This window comes from Melanotaenia boesemani, chromosome 13 (assembly GCF_017639745.1).
Source record: "Melanotaenia boesemani isolate fMelBoe1 chromosome 13, fMelBoe1.pri, whole genome shotgun sequence".
In the NCBI taxonomy this organism is placed as follows: domain Eukaryota; kingdom Metazoa; phylum Chordata; class Actinopteri; order Atheriniformes; family Melanotaeniidae; genus Melanotaenia; species Melanotaenia boesemani.
Window position 1 is genome coordinate 19,564,785 of NC_055694.1, and position 17,264 is coordinate 19,582,048.

At 37.5% G+C, this 17,264-nt stretch overlaps 1 protein-coding gene across 4 annotated transcripts; it reads right to left on the reverse strand.

The window, feature by feature from the left end:
* Nucleotides 1-1,539: 1,539 nt before the first annotated feature.
* On the reverse strand, nt 1,540-14,519 carry si:ch211-112c15.8 (tumor necrosis factor receptor superfamily member 1A). 4 transcript variants are annotated; one of them, XM_042005079.1, is made up of 11 exons: nt 14,223-14,519; nt 12,986-13,076; nt 12,763-12,888; nt 12,168-12,275; nt 12,033-12,072; nt 7,698-7,795; nt 6,463-6,573; nt 6,053-6,208; nt 5,522-5,559; nt 5,125-5,218; nt 1,540-3,275 (listed from the first exon to the last, which is right to left on the reverse strand). In XM_042005079.1, the coding sequence occupies exons 1-11, from the start codon at nt 14,235-14,237 to the stop codon at nt 2,968-2,970; spliced, it is 1,185 nt and encodes a 394-aa protein (XP_041861013.1). In that variant the 5' UTR covers nt 14,238-14,519; the 3' UTR covers nt 1,540-2,967. The 4 variants fall into 4 exon arrangements, with proteins under 4 accessions (XP_041861013.1, XP_041861012.1, XP_041861011.1 ...); XM_042005078.1 differs by having other exon boundaries at nt 5,522-5,595; XM_042005077.1 differs by having other exon boundaries at nt 5,522-5,598.
* Nucleotides 14,520-17,264: the final 2,745 nt, after the last annotated feature.

Here is a 17,264-nt window from a genome sequence, read left to right on the forward strand (position 1 = left end):
ATATCCACCCCACATTAACTTCTGTCTGATCTTAGCCACCCCATTAAAATGTTTAACTTAATACGCTACTGCTAATTCTGATATTATGTAATGAGTTTGGGAGACCTTTTAGCGCCCCTATGTGGCTTTTTCTCAGCCATTGTTAACTTTCTAGCTCAGGGGTGTCCAAACTCGGACCGAGGGCCGCTGTTCTGCACACCTGAATTAAATTAATGGCTCAACAAGTTTGGGCAGCACTTGACAAGCTGTTGAGGAGAGCCATTTAATTTGAATCAGGTGTGTTGGCGTAGAATTAAACCCGCATGACTGCGGCCCAGAGCTGGACGCCACTGTTCTAGTTCCTTTGGCCCTACACAGCAGCAAACAAGCTAAAGCTCGAATCCTATGTTTTTAAGTCTGAATTAGAAAGCCAACTAAAATATGCGACTGGTGAACGCACCAAGAACAGGCGACTTGGGTCCCATTTTTGTAATTCAGTCGCTATAGGATCAGTGTTACCATGACGACACTTAACAGACACTCAGTTATTTTTTTTAAATTGTGTAGGAGGTGAAAGACTCAAAACACAGCAAGAAGTTAAAAGGGAAAAAAGAATGGAAAAAAAACACACTAACCGCAAAGCGCTTCACATCTCGGTGAACTCTTTTCAGAAGGGGACCGTTCACTGCGCGAGCCGCTATTCTATTACGGGTCCGGTTGCCTATGGCAACCGCAAACGCTCGTGCTCAAAGACACCACAATACCACAGAGATTTTGTGTATTTAGGTTTCCGCGGACTTGCAACACGATATCACGTAAAATCTGCAGTTGCACGTGTTCCTGTATATTAACAGAGACAGAACAACAATGAAGTGAACAATCTGGAAGTCGAGGAGAGAAAAGGCCAGGCTATTTAAATCCCACGAAAAGCTAAAGCGGGCGTTAAAAAAAAGAAAAAGTTTGCTGTCTGACACTATCGTGGAAAATCGGTTGAGGTTTGTTGACTAAAAGCAGAGCCTTGTAAAATGATCTATATGCTATATGTTTGGGCTATTCAATTCGGTCCTACGAGGGCCGCAATCCAGCACGTTTTCCATGTATCCCTGCTTCAACACACCTGACTCAGATTAATTAGTCATTGTGCAGAACTTGATTGACTGTTAGATCCATTTAATTTGATGCACATGTGCTGCAGCAGGGATACATGGAAAACCTGCTGGATTGCGGCCCTCGTAGGACCGAATTGAATAGCCCTGCTATATGTTAAGCTAGTGTTTGTATTGTACAAGAATATACTGTATATTTAACTTTGTTCCCAGAATTGTATAATGTGCACTAAATTTACAAATATGAAGTTAATTTGATGGATATTGCTCAGGATGCTGCATATATTCTTTTCTGCAGACACTATAGGCCAGCAAAATTTGCAATTCATGAGGTTTGGTTGATCCAAGAATAAAAGCTTGCCCACATTCTTTGACTGTGGTCCTGTGCTCTAAGCTGCTGCAGACCACCTGCTGCTGTTCAAACACTCAGTCCATACCCCCACCTTGTGGTCAACAATTTTATTCATGACATTTTTTACCATAACAATTGAACTTTGATGATACATGTGTATCATAGATGGCAGCAGTGAGGATAAGAATAATGAAGCAAACAGCTCAGGAAATGAAAAATGTCACAAGTGGAAAATATGTACACATATTGAACATGTCTCAATAATATATGACATACATTTGCAATAAATCATTCATTAAAAAACAAAAGAAAAAAACACTCCTGAAACTGGAAAGTCCAAATGCTTTCCTGTCAGTAAACTTTACTGACACACAAAAAACTCTCAAAATGAGATACCCAAACACCAGAGGAGAAAACCACCAGTTTGAATGGAATATATGTGGTGAGGAAAAACCCAGACTAGATTGTAACACCATTAAGTTGCAGGAAACTGAAAATCTGACGTTCTTTGGGGATTTCAGTTTTCTTCTTTTGCGAGGGTGCACAACAAGAAACAGTGGCTGAGCTGTTCTACAAGACTTTCATGTCAAACGGGATGAAGTAAATGTCAGATGTGGTGAACTGATATGCAGCCATGGTACTCAGACATCACAGATGTCTTCTCAATGTTCACTCAGTTTAAATAAACTGAAAGATTATTTGTTTACCTAGTAAAATGGAAAAATTTAAACTAGGCACCAGTACAATAATAAAAAAGTGAGACTTCATTGCTTACCCCCTACACATGCACAATCATGGGCTTGCTCATATTACATATCAGCTATCAACAGCTCTTTGGTGCTGGACTTAAAGGAGAAGCTGTGTTTAAAGGGTGTCATGACAGAATGCTGTGAGGAAAAAAAGGTGGTTTCCACTTGTTTTCATTTTGATTACATTTTCAACCTGAGTTCAATTACACATAAATATTTTCTTCTTATAAATACTGCTGTTATAGCTATGTATTTAAAGTAGCCACTTGAGCCACTCCAAACTTTGGTAGTGTATCTGAGTGCACTGCATTAGATTTATTTTAAATTTCTACTGACAGTGTATATTTTAGTCTGCATGTAAAATAAAATTCCACCCTTTATTGATATATTCTTTATTTAACTTCATTGTTTTATTTATCAAGAAAAGTTGTACATTTTCTGGAGTGTGTTTGACGATGTTAAACATTCAAAGGGATACTCAAATTGTACTGAGGGGTGGGGACTCGGGGGATCTATCAGAACCTCCACTGCACTCTGTTACGCCATATAATTTCATGAACTAGTAATAGTAACTTATGACATTATTAAGGTTGTCTACGGATGCACCACATAGTAATTAGAGCTAGTAATGGCTTTTCTAGAACTCTGTCCTGTAGGCTGGCATCTGCACTTGCAGAATCTATCTCCCCAACCACACCATGGATGAACTGCACATGCATCTCCATCTGTAGCTTCTAGAGTCCAGCATTGTCCTATTGAGACCTTGTTTTGTGTAACTTCCTCAAGGTGTGGATCCTTGCTCTGCCTCAGGCTTCCACTGCAGTTTCTCCAGGCTTTCCTGAAGCAGTTGCACGCAGCCTGATAAATCCATGTAGTGTAAGCACGAGTAAACATCTTTTAGATTCGCAGAGGAACGCTGGCTCCACAGCCTCAGCATCTGGTACTGCTTCTCTATGGAACCCAACCCAGCCTCCAGCTCCACTCGCTCCATTTGCTGGTCAGTTACCGAGAGTAGTCGCAGGAACTCCTTCCACCGACGCAGGGGTACCTCCTTGATAATAGCATAGAGCACAATGGCCGGCCAGCGATCTGATTGTCCAGCAGCAAAAAGAAGAGGATCAGACAGAGGACAGTCCAAACAGCTGCTGGTGTTTGAGAAGTCCAGAATTCCACTGTGCAACCACATAAAGCTTCTTGCAGGTTTTTAAATTTCTCAGGCTGTTTTAAATCATGTCTCAATGCACAAAGTTTGCCCACTTCTAACTTTAGGCTTAACCAAATGTGACTATCGCAGGTCTGTTGTGATTAACTTCCCTATCACACAGCATGTGGTAAAAGCAAAGTGGTACTCAATGCCCAGTTTATGAAAAACAAAAGCATATTCTTGGGAAAAAACCTGAATCAGATTCTGATGAAAAAGAATAAAGAACTCAGGCCACTTTGGTGCCAGGAGCATTCCTACAACATAAAAGTCTCAGGCCAAAGCAACACTAAAACAAAATGTTGTGGTTGGAGTCTTCCTAAAAGCTTGAATTAAGGAGTTAATTTTACTAGAATTTCAGATTTTTTTTCCAAAAGTCAGATCCTGACTATTTAAATTGTGATTTCTAGGAGATTTATTTAGCTTTAAACAGATTCAATTAAACAAATTAAGAGAGAAGACGGAATTAAAAAACTAAGGAAATCATGTCACCATGGAAGCAGATCATTTCAGAGAAGTTAAAACATGATGTGTACGAGGATGCGTAATACCGACCTGCATTACCTATCTGATCTGTCATTTCCCCTAATGTTTATGTGCTGATGTGCAAAAAAGTGAGGGCATCCTGTTTCCTCATCTCACCTCACAACTGCTTGGAGATAAACAATGTGTAGGATAAGCAACGGCGATGGTGAGAATATTGCAACTTAAGATAAAAATTAAGAAAACTGTGTACGATCTGATTATATGACCATTATATTCACTATTCATCAAAAAATGCACATCATACAGCACGTCTCTGTTGTTTAGATGAAACACTTCCTCTGCTGATAGTTAATCTTTGCATCTGAACAGTCTTCTTGCATCCTGTATCTACTGTGTTTGCAAAGATTCAGGCTAAAGTTCATGTATGTTTAAACATTACAGAAAAGTTCTATGTAATATGTACACAAAACAAGAAACTCAGAAATGTCGGGTGACATGATTCTGTGATTATAGTGACATTTTTACCCCCCAGAAACCAACAAGATAAACTTCTCACTTTTCAATGTGGTATTCTTTAAAATAGATTAATGTGAATCCTCTTGATTTGTTAATCAGTTTCTCCTCCCCAGTGCAGAACCATGACTTTGTATTTTTATTTATTTATTTATTTGTAAATATGACAACAATAACCTATATATATATTTTGGATGTCTAAAATGTGTTGTTCAAATTATGTTTACGTCACAAGCAATCATAAAAGAAAGGGCTATGATGTAATTTGTTTGTGATCAATCCAGACAGGCTTGACAACATCTTTGTGTCTCTTCCTGCAACTTCTTGACAAGACACTTAAGGTAGTCAACCTCTGTCCCAGTTTAAGCTAATTTTGTAACAACAGTCCTGAATTTATTTCATGTCTCTAAAAGTATTAGGTTTGAGTCACATTCACTGAAACTGGTAAAGAAGTGTTTTTATTAAAGTTTTACACACCACTGAGTTTAACTTAATAGAAGCTTGCTGTTTCTTCATTGTCGTATGACACATCTTTAAGAGACATTTACCAGTTATTCATCATTTATAAAAATATCTGATGTGTGTTAAACCAGTTTGCCACTTGTCATCTTCTGAAATGTTTTGGAGCAATGACGCAATCCACCTCTTTGATCATTGCAGGAGCGTCATATATTACACAAAACCCAGACAAGTCAGTACAAGTGTTTTGCTGTATGGAGGTTAAGTGCTGCATCTTACCCATACGATTATTGTCTGGCAGGTGGTTACTATTGTGAGCAGGTGACTTCTGACAAAAAGACATCATGGGGGTTTCCTCGGAAATATAAAATGCCTTGAAAGAGCAAAAAGAAAAAAAAATAAGAAAGAAAGAAGACAAGTAAATATTTTTTCTCTCAAAGGGACAAAATTTCTCATCCTCTTAAGTTATCACAGTAATGCATCTCAACTTATCTAAACTTGAAAATGTAAAAAAAAAAAAAAAGAAACATTTAACCTTTGCTTTTAATGACCTTCTCATGAGTGAAGGTGTGTGTGTTTGTGTGTGTGCATGTGATTCCCTTTATTGTCCACCTACAGTATTGCAGCAGTGTAGATCTCTAAACAGAAAGCAAAGTACATGAAACTTAGCACAAACCCTCATGGCCAGGTTGTTGTCTTGATGACTGCAATGTTCTGTTTCGAGGGAAGCAGATATAATCTGTGAGCTTCCTGCTTGTATAGAGATAGTTTGTTGAGAAAACATGTCAAAAACAATGGATAGATAGAAAGAAAGAAAGAAAGAAAGAAAGAAAGATTCTGCTAAAATGACTGAAAATGAGTAAACATGCATTTTAGACACACTTTCATGGTGTAAACAATCATACATAAAAACATCACTTTAAAGGCCCCTGTGGTACTTGGTGGTGTTTAATTAATACAAAGTGTAATAATAAATTATCATAACATATTTTTAGGGAATTTTGCCAGTTTGCCAATGATTTGAAAATCCAGTTGGTTTAGTTGCTTGCATATGCATTATTAGGTCATTTGAAACCTTTACAAGGATCATATCTGTGGTGTGTACAATATTACTGAGTGACACAATGAGTGACTGCTATTTATTCAAACAAGATTAAAAATGCCATAAATCTGGATAGAAACACAGCACCATATTACCACTGGTTACCATTAGACTTTGGATCCTGAGCAGGCGTTTCCAATTTTTTGCTGGTGCTCAAGTAGGGACAACTGTTCCTTCTGATGAGCAACAAGAGCCAACAGAGCACCAGAGATGTTGCAACCACAGGGACAATGAGAATAATCCAGACCTTTATATCCCATGCTGTAAAAAAGGAAAAAAAAGAACACTGACATGCCTCCACTTGACAGCATCACTATCATTTAGTAAGATGATTAAAACATGGCTTATGTCCAGATAACGTAGACAATGCTTAAAACAGAGCATTTAATAAAGGTATCCACACCTTGTTTCTGTCAAGATCATTTGGTCATATAAGTCATCAAACTAAACTAAAAAGCACACACCAGTAAGTGCTTTTATGACTTGCATGATTAAAATACAAAGTTAGAACTAACATTTCTCTGGGACTGGGCCAAAAATGGGATTTGATGGCTTGCTTAAAGTCTTGGCACTCGTAAATCCAGGTGTAGTTGGAGTTGCAGAAGTTGCTGTCAATCTGTGGCTGTCTAAGAAAAAATAAAACCATGTGTAACTACTCTATAAATATATTTGTATCCATCATTTAATTTTAAATTCTTTCTTTTCTTCTAAAAATAAATAGAGAAAAGCACAATGTCACTGACATACAATAACGGAAAATTTACTTATAATTGCTCATGTATTAATTAACATCACATTTACTACTTTAAAAGCACAACATAAAGATAGATATGTAAATAAATAACTAAATAAATAAACCCTGAAAACTTTAGTTTATAGCAATTATAGCATCCTAAAACAGATCCTCAGTTAGTCTCAAGTCTGTTCAGATTTACTATCTTCTCACTAGTTTCTTGTGCCACATGATGGGCAGTCTTCTAATTATGGATTCAGTTGTACTCCAAGGGACACATTTAGAGATCTTTGTGTATATTTTTCAAACCAAATTCCAGTTCATATAACTCCAGCGTTTTGTCCCATGTGTTCTGGGAAGTCCTTCATATTCTTTGTGCTGCTTTGTGTCTTTATATTAGTGGTGTTGCAAACTGTGTTTGTGCAATAAATGCAGTAAAATAGCAGTTAAACTTCACACAGGTGGACTAAACTGAAATTGTTAAATAACTTCTAATTCCAAGTTTTGTTTATCTTTTCAAAAACTTTTAGGGATATTTTTAGGCATGTTTTAAACATTTTGTCTGTTACAGGTTTGGACAATGTTATATTATATATTATTATATTATATATATATTATATTATATTTTGTATATAATCCTAAATCATAATAAATGCAGATGGGAGATCTGAACAACTTTACAAAACTGCTCTTGTTTAATTGCATTCTTGGGAAACTGTCTGAAAATTATTTTATACATTAGTATCATTTTAAGCCAAATTTTATTTGAATTATCACCTTCCATCAAAATTTTGCTGAATGTCAAAACATACATACATAATTATCTTTAATGGAGCCAAAAATCAGATAGAGGCAGCAAAGCAGCACACAGACCATGATCATCAGTATAGATAAGATCAATACAACAATTTGTGTGTTATTTATTAAGACATTGTGTTTATACATAATTGTAACTAAGATAAAGCTCAAGATTTTAAAAAGTATATATATATACATCATTCTGGATGGTTCACTTACTATTTTTAGTCACTTCAGATGTAGTTGTAGTTTTCGGTGGATTAGTAAAAGGCAGCGTTGTAGCGTTGAATTTCTTCTTGCCTTCTGGTCCGTTCAGGCTGAAAAAGTATAGCCCAATTTTGATAACAGAGGGATAATAATAACAGTAAAACAATTATTGTTTGTGTCACTCTTTTGTTCATGTTGACCACAAACAGTTTGTAAATAATAGAGGCAAAACTCATCTTAAACTGATCAGAAGTTAAACAACAGAGTTAAACAATCGTAATTAGTCTAATTAAATTTATACATTTAATCATAATTCCCATTAGTTAAAAAAAGATAAAAAAAATCCACTTTTGTGTTTGCCTAGACAAGGTGTCTGCAACCTGCAGCTCCGGAGCCGCATGTGGCTCTCTGGACCTTCCACAATGGCTCTTAATGCATGACTAAAAATGCTATACAATTAACTAATGTTTTTAATTATAAATATAATACCAGGTGTAGGTTTTTAGAAAATGTTTTCATTGAATAATTACACTGTATTTCCACAACACTAATAACGACACTAAAAGTACCAGTAATATTTTTTTAATCTATTTTTCTTGTCATTAGGTTAACTATGGTCTTTTTTTTACATCATTTTACCCTGACCATACAATGACATTCAGAGTCTCACAAAATGATGTTCCCAGAGCAATCTGGTTCTTAACATCAACAAGACAAGGGAGGTCATTGATTACAGGAAGACTGAGCCAATCCTCAGTGGATAGCATTACGTTCCTGGGCATCTACATTTCCTCTGACCTCTCCTGGACTGAACACTTCACACCTGGTGAAGAAGGCCCGACAACGGCTCTTCTTTCTCAGGAAGTAGATGGGACTCTCTTCTACTGAACTTTTACAGACCCACCATTGAGAGCATCCTGTGTCTCGGTGTGACGGTGTGGTATGGCAGCTGTACAGCACAGGACAAAAGGAACTTAGCCCGTGTGGTGAGGACAGTTCAGGAAAATGCTGGCCGCTGTCTACCAGATTTGGACTCCATCTACACCACCCGAGTCAAGAAGCCGACCATCAGAAGGGGCGGTGCAGGAAAATTAAAACCATAAAAAGACAAAGAGACAGCTTCTTCTACAGAGCTGTGAAAGCAATGGCCCCACTTTAGTTCAACACTTACACCCCCACCCCACCCCCACTCCCACCACCACCATAGTTTTCACATACAAGCTTTACACTTTCTCAGAGACACAAACACACACACACACACACAGTATCATCTGCTACTGGAGTACAGTATGACTGCGACGGGTTTGAAATAAGTATTTACTGAATCTACAGTTGTTATTATTGCAGCCTGGAATGGTATACAGCATTCAAAACTCAAGAGTCTTAACTTTCTAATAATGGATAACGTTGTGTATAATGTGTAGATACATGGAAGAGAGACAGCAGAAAACAAAGAGAGACTGAGGATTTATAATCTGGAGCTGAGAAATGCAAGACAATCTTTTTTTTTCTGACATCATTGCTAAGAACAACAAAAGTGATTGTGCCTTGCTTGTTGCTGTTGACAGACTAATTAATCCTCCTGTGTCAGTAACCCCAGAACGTAAATCCAGCTGGGCTTGTAATGAGTTTGCTTCTTTCTTTATGACAAAATTCAGAAAATCCAGCAGTCAGTCAGTGCTTCCATGCCAGGGGCAGGACAAATGTCCCTGTGTCCACTCAGCGACATGAACACCATGTCACACTTTACTCCAATCAGTCCTAAAAACCTGGATGAGATGATTGGCCATCTGAAAACCACCACTTGCTGTCTTGATGCCCTGCCAACCGGGTTTTTTAAGAATGTTTCAGGATGCATAGCCTTAGATATCTCACAGACTGAAAACATGTCTCTGCCTTCCAGTGTCTTCCCAAAGACCCTAAAAACAGCCATCATCCAGCCACTACTGAAAAAGAAAAAACTAGACTTGTCACTCATGAGCAGCTACAGGCCAATATCAAATCTCCCCCTTCTTAGTAAGATTATGAAAAAAGCTGTATTTTAATAGCTACACAACTTCCTGACACTAAATAACTGTTTTGATGTCTACCAGTCAGGTTTTTGGCCACACCACAGCACTGAGACCATCCGCTTGAGCACAGACAACGGAAACATGTCAGTCATGGTACTGCTAGATCTCAGTGCTGCATTTGACATGGCTGATACAAAACAGGCTGAAAAACTGGCTAGAACATTCTGGCACTGCAATTAATTGATTTTAATCCTATTTAAAAGACAGGGATTATTTTGTGTCTGTAAAGGTAACTATGGGACAGCATGGCTCAGTGGTTAGAGTGGTCGTCTTGTAGCCCGAGGGTTGCTGGTTTGATCTTGGCCTGGAGAGCTCATGTCGAGGTGTTCCTGCAAGACACTGAACCCCAAATTGCTCCTGATGGGTCGTGGTTAGCACCTTCAGTGTGTGAATGTGTTTGTGAATGGGTGAATGTGATGTATAATTTAAAACACTTTGGGTATCGTTTCAGGTATAGTAAAGTGCTATAAAAATACATATAAATTTACCATTTAACTATAAATCTGAGCAAGCCAAAATAACCTGTGGAGTTCAACAAGGCTCCATCCTGGAGCCACTGCTGTTCAACATCTACACGCCACAACAAAAAACAACAAAAAATATGTTACCACAGTTATGCTGATGACACACAAGTCTATATAACCATCTCACCAGGAGACTACAGTCTGATCCAAACTCTGATCAATTGCATCGGTCAAATTAAAGATTGGCTGTGCCAGAACTTCATTCAGTTAAATGATGACAAAACTGAAATAGTTTTTGGAGCTAAGGAAGAAAGATTAAAAGTCAGTACTCAGCTTCAAACAGCTAAGTTCAAAACTAACAGCCAAGCCAGAAATCTGGGAGTAGTCATGGACTCAGACCTGAATTTTATCAGTTATATTAAGGCAGTTGTGAAGTCGGCCTATTATCACCTAGAGAATATATTGAGGATTAAAGGACTGATGACTCAGCAGGATTCAGAAAACCTTGTCAATGCATTTATCTTTAGTAGACTGGACTACTGTAATGCTGTCCTTACAGGTCTCTCAAAATGTTCATCAGACAGCTGCAGTTAGTTCAGAACGCTGTTTCTTGAGTCCTCACTAAGACCAAGAAAGTGGATCATATAACTCCAGTCCTTAAATCTTTACACTGGGTTCCTGTCTGTCAAAGAATTGACTTCATGCTGTTATTTTACAAAGCACTGAATGGTTTAGGACCAAATTATATTCAAGATCTTCAGGTTCGTTATGAACCAACCAGATCCCTCAGGTCATCAGGGTCAAGTCTACTTTCTGTTCCCAGAGTCAGAACTAAACACGGAGAAGCAGCGTTCAGCTTTTATGCTCCTTAAATGTGGAACAAACAGAAAACTGTGGATCTGCTAAACCTCTCAGCAGTTTTCAGTCAGGGTTAAAAACTTTTCTTTTTGCTGCCTATTATCAATACAACCGTTAATTCCTGAAACTGGAACTTTATTTCTTGCATTTTATCTATTTTATTTTAGCTTTTTTTGTTTTTCTTTCCGTTTTAATTAAATTTCTTTTATTTCATTTAAAGTTTGTTTTTAATGCAGTTGTTATTGCCTCCTGGCTTTTAATGTTTTATGTAAAGCATTTTGAATGAACTTGTACATGAAATGTGCTATACAAATAAAATTGCCTTCCCTTAAGTAAAATACATATTTATTTGTCATGTTCTGCCCACGGGACGTCTGGTACCAACGGGTTAAATTGAGAAAGTATGTTTCATAAGATAAAACTGCAAAGTAATTAGACTATCCTTGTATATGTCTTTTTCAAAAGGAACCTGCAGAGTTACAATGCATAATATAACAAGGGCCACCTTAATCTTATCAAAACTCTCCAGTAATGCTGTTCAGCACAGGAGCAGGGCCCCAGTTGAACCACAGGATCTGCGTATCCTGGGATCAACAAAACATCGGAAAATTTGCAAAAGATTTGTAGCTGTTTCCTCCACTCTACAAGAAGACACATGCTTAATTCGATACAAAAATACATCTTTAACCAAAACTTAAGGGCATATAGGCTTTACATAGCTGTAATGTGTATTTTTTTTCCACATTTGATTTAAAGTCATAAAACACTCAGAAGACAGCAAAAAAATGAAAAATAAAAAACATTAAAAAAAGTCTAAATATTATTTTCAAAACAAATATTTTTGCCATGAACAAACTACTGAATCAGTCTGGTAACAAGTCATTTGTCAAACTACACTAAGGTGTAATTTATTTATTTTTTATCACATTTAGACACATTTTAAGATCTCTTACCTTTGGCAGCACTCCTTCAAGTTTTCTTTTTTATTGCAATCTGAAAAATATATTTTTTTCTTTATGTTTCTACTTATTTTTAGGAAGACATGCACAGTTAAACAGCTGTGAGTACTAATTAATGTTTTCACTCACCTTTGGCACTGGAGCATAAGTGGCAAATTTGGTCAAAATAATATCCATCTTTACATGCACATTGTCTGTCATGATTATAAGCACACTCTTGTATAACTTTCTGATTAGCTGTGAAAAAACAAAACAGTGTTTTTGTAATAAAGTGGCACCCACAACAAGGTTACAGCAAAAACTTATAATCAAAAATTAGATCATTTTTAACAGTCTAACATTGCTTTATTTAGCAGGAAGCTTATTTCCATCCATCCATCCATCCGTCCGTGAAACTAAGCAATGTATTGATTTCACAAAGCTGTATGGAATTTAAACTACACTCACTGTCTACTTATCAGGCACACATATAATATAATTTAGATTTCCTTTTGCTGACAGGCTTATTCTTTCACAGAATTGATTGTATGAGACAAGAGATTATTAATAAGCTCATAATGAAAAAGATTTAATGTTACTGAAACTGCAAAAGAGAGCACAATATGGTAAAATATTAATCTAAATAACCTGAACATTTTGTACTATTTTGATTTCTAATTCTTACATGTAATCTCCTAAACTGTTTTCATGTGTACGTGAGTAAGGAAGTGAGGAAGATACTTACAAAGACAGGTTTTACACCTAATACAATCATACGCTTGGTTTTCTCTATCCATGTAGCTCTCCGGGCCACATTGTTTACAGTGGTCTTTTGCAGTTGAATTAGTACATTTGCGTAACCTAACATATCCTGAGAGAGCCAAGAAAAGGATGGATGTTAGTCATATATATTTCCATGATAACTTTACAACACGAGGCCAGTGATGGCTCCTGTTGTAATGACTTACCAACAGGGCAATTCCGTGTATTACTGGCTCGTTTTGTCAGCTCGATGTGACTCTGTCCACTGGACAAGAGAATAAGTAAGACAGGGACAATCTGAAATAAAAAATAAGGGTTTGATGATCTGAGACAGAATTTGCAGGAAGATGTGCACACAATAACAAGTCTAATACACACCAAGAAAATAAAAAGGTTCCCACACAAATTTTCTTGATTAACTGGACTGTTGGGCTTTAGGAGACTGAAAAAATATCTTCATTCCAAACTTATACAAAGTAATTTTGCATTTCCTGGTATCATAAAAAAACTACTCCATTTACAAAGGTCACATGGTTTAGACTCACACATATAATGATGTGTCCATGAAGCAGGCAGAGTGGGGCTAAGGAATATATCACTCACAGTTACAATCCTAAACTGGTGCCATAATTAATAGCATTGATTTAAAAAAGTCCCTGCTCAGTGAAGACCAAAAAGCTGACCAGTGAGTGATTCTGGATATTTCTGCTACATTTGCTCATAAATAGGTTCCTCCATCACGTCTGATATCATGATGTGCATTATCATTAGGCAGCTCCTTTACTTGTTTGACCTTTAAATGTTTGACCCAAATATGGTCCACATCTGCAGTTTTGTTTGGCCCATATTTGGTATTAACTGAAGGTGAGTGTGGCTGTCAAAACTCAGTCACAAGACCTCCACATAAGGCCCACAGAACACTTCCTGTAACCCCTGACCAGGCTGGCAACTGACATCTGAACCACATCTGGCACACACAACCCTTGCCAGTGCTGCAACTGAGACATAAGTGCCAAAGGTAGCACAGATTAGGCCCAAACATGTCCGCTATCTGCCAACAGTAATGAATGCCTTTGCAACAGAACTGCAAGCAACATCTGCTGGCAGAAAACTATAGATGAGAAGGCAGATCTTAGCCTCTAGCGTTGGGCCATAATTACTATTGATGAGGTTGTTAGACCTTTTTAGGCTGATAACTGACTTAAAATCAGCTCCTAACTCTGCTGCCTATTTCTGGAAATTACTTAGGCATTCAAAATAATCATGACCTTTACGAAGGAACTCCAGTACACCCAACAAGTACTCCACTGCTTTGCTAACCAGATAAGTCTTCAAAAATTACTAAAGACCTGAACCCTTACCTTATTCACTGATCACCTCCTGCTTACTTCTGTATAATGAAACAAACAGGTGAGCCACATAAAACTAAAATTGTTTACTTACCCACACAAAGTCCATGTCAGGAGCACAAATTGTGAGGACGTTAAGCAGCCAACCTTACACGAGTGAGAGTTTTACTCATTTGAAAACGCAAAAGTAAATTTTTTAAAAAAAAGAAGAAAAAAAAAGATAGGTCAGAGTTGTTTTCACCAAGAGTTGAGTGCACAAAGTTTAGCAACAGGAGGAAGCATTCTAACTGACTGCTCTGTACTTTTCCTGATTCTGACTCAAATTGACAGCTAAAGCAGTGCTCTTTGTGGGACTGTTTGTGTGCATGTTTGTGGGTCAGGGCTGACACTTTTTGGAGTATTCAGAGAAGTGGTGTCAAGAAACAGGAAGCACAATGAGATCACCCCCCCCCACACACACACACACACACACACACACAGATACAGTGACACATGTTGGCGACAACGTCAGCACACAACTTCCTGCGCCCAGCGGTTTCTGATAATTCCACTGAATTTCTGTGATAAGAATGTGGTTTTGACATGACTGGTGACACACAGGGAAATAATTCATAAACTGCGGGCTATATTGGGATTATATTGGGCAACTCGGTGACTTTAGTCAAAATCTGCTTTCTTTATGCTTAAAAGTAAGACAGAAATCCGAAATAAACATTCAGATGACATGATGAAAGGGTCTTAGCGAGACTGTAGCTGTGAACTGAATCCTTGAGAAGTCCCTATCAGAGAAATGAATATTAACATAAAGGCATGTTTATTTGGGTGTCTACCGACATCTGATCACACAAGAGAAAACATTGCTAATATTATTGGTCACATGGCAGTTGGTGGGATAAATTATGCAGCACGTGAGCATTATGTCCTGTGTAACTGCACTGCACTGTTTTATGAAAGCCATGTTTCAAAAGTTTTTCCAGGTATCTGGAAGGATTTTTATTAGTTCATTTATTCAGATGACCATCATCTTCAATTAGTTACTTTGTTATAGCACATCAACAAGGTTCTTGGAACCAAGTGGAAACCATGATTATGCCAAATAGGAGCATGCACTGACGTGTTTGGAAATTCACAAAACTATCTAACTTGTAACGAAATTTTTTGGACGGTTATATAAAATAAAATGTTCTCCTTTACAAGTTGCTGCTGGCCTGGGGGATGAAAACCATGAATTGCCAGAAGAGATGTTTTTGCAGGCAGACTGTGTTTAATTGAAAAACCAGGAAGGAATTTCAACTGTTGGCTCCTGGTCTTGATTCAGTTACCAGAATACAATTGTTCTAACATTAGCAACCCAATAATAATATAAAAAACAAGGCAGGCTTAGGCCTCCATTTTCCTTTGGCTTTTGAAGATGCTGTTTTTTTTTTTTTTGTTGTTTGTTTGTTTTAAAATCACCCTTACACAGGTAAACAGTTTATTAAGGAGATATATTCATGATAGACAAACCATGTCATTTGCTTAAGAGCCCCTGTGGATCAGATTATAATAGAAAACATCCAGACCTCAAACAATAAGATTTCTGAACATAGAAGTGCTTCAGAAAAGTATAGTGGCTACCCATTTCCATCTTATCCAACATAATGTTTTATCTTTGACACACATTTAAATTGAATAAGTTCTGCTTCCAGGTAGAGGTAGTAATATTTATTATTTACTGCTGAATAACAAACTGGTTTAAGCTCAAGTTTTTGGTAATCTGTCACTTAAAAGCTTAAATGAAAAAACTGAAGTCTGTTCTTTCCTGTGATTCCTTTCTGCGTTGCTTTGCAGTTCTTCTATGAATTTCTTACTAATGTTGTACTTCTGCTTTATGACGGCTTATTTAACTGAGATTTTTCATCTAGACATTCTCTTTAAATGTTTGTTTCTATATTGTATTTTAATATCATTTTACATCTGTATATTTTTCTACACTTTTAATATGTGTACACAACACTTTGGTGAAATTAAATGTTCTGGCATGGATGTGTGTTTGTGGTCACTCTCAACCATTGTCTGTATTCACTAATTCCATTGCAGGGTTGCAGGAGGGGAGAAGCCTGTGTGGGTTTTGCGTCCTGCTCCTGCCTTCCTAGGGTCACCTGCTGCCTCCTTTAAAGCCTGGATCTGCTCCTCAGTCGATGCCAGTTGGTCTGTTTTCCAGTGGTATTGTATGGCCAAATCTGTTACGGTTCGACATCTGAAAGAAGTTGGTACTTGGTGCAGTACTTGTCCACTTTTGCCTGTTCAGGATCTTCAGTCTGGATTTTATTGTTTGACTCTTTCGTACCTCTTTAGTCTGTAGGAAATTGTTTTGTTTTCTTCAGCAGTCTCCATTAGATTCCCCCCTCCTTCCTGTGTGAGCATCCATTCCCAGCAATTTTGGCCTTGCCTTATCAATAAAACCCTCATAAATTGCAATTTGACTTTGTTCGTCTGTGTCTTGGGTCCTGTCTCCTACACCAAATCCCAGTAGTAAATGGGATTCGTGTAGTCCACAAAAATATGAAGCCAGGATGGTGAGTGTTAGCAACCAGTGACAGCATATTTCATTTTTGCTTTTTTTTCTTACCATTTTTTAAATGACTAACATTGGTAAGGAAGTCATATAGTATATCTAATTTATAATGGTCTACATACATGATAGCCTCTTTCTGTGAATCCTCATCCTTTAAGATATTTTCCACTGGGGTTAAGTTATATATAGCATAGGAAAAGTAATTTTTTTCTTATAATGATCTAAATTCCACAATTTCTTCCACAAAGGTTACAGGTGGATGCAGCAGAAGTGGTTTAAACATAAATGTAAAAGAGGATATATCCAAGCATTTTTAGCAGGTGAGAGGTAGGGTACACCCTGGACAGGTCACCAGTCCATCGCAGGGCCAATACAGATAGAGACAACCACTGAAGCACACACTCGCTCCTAGGGAGAATTTAGAGTGACCAATTAGCATAACATGCATGTCTTAGGATGGTGGGAGGTTACGCAAACTCCACACAGAAAGGCCACCGCCCCCAGGTTCGAACCGCAAACCCGTGACCTTCTTGCTGTGAAATTCAAGGTGTGAATTTATTGATGTGAAGATTAAAAAAG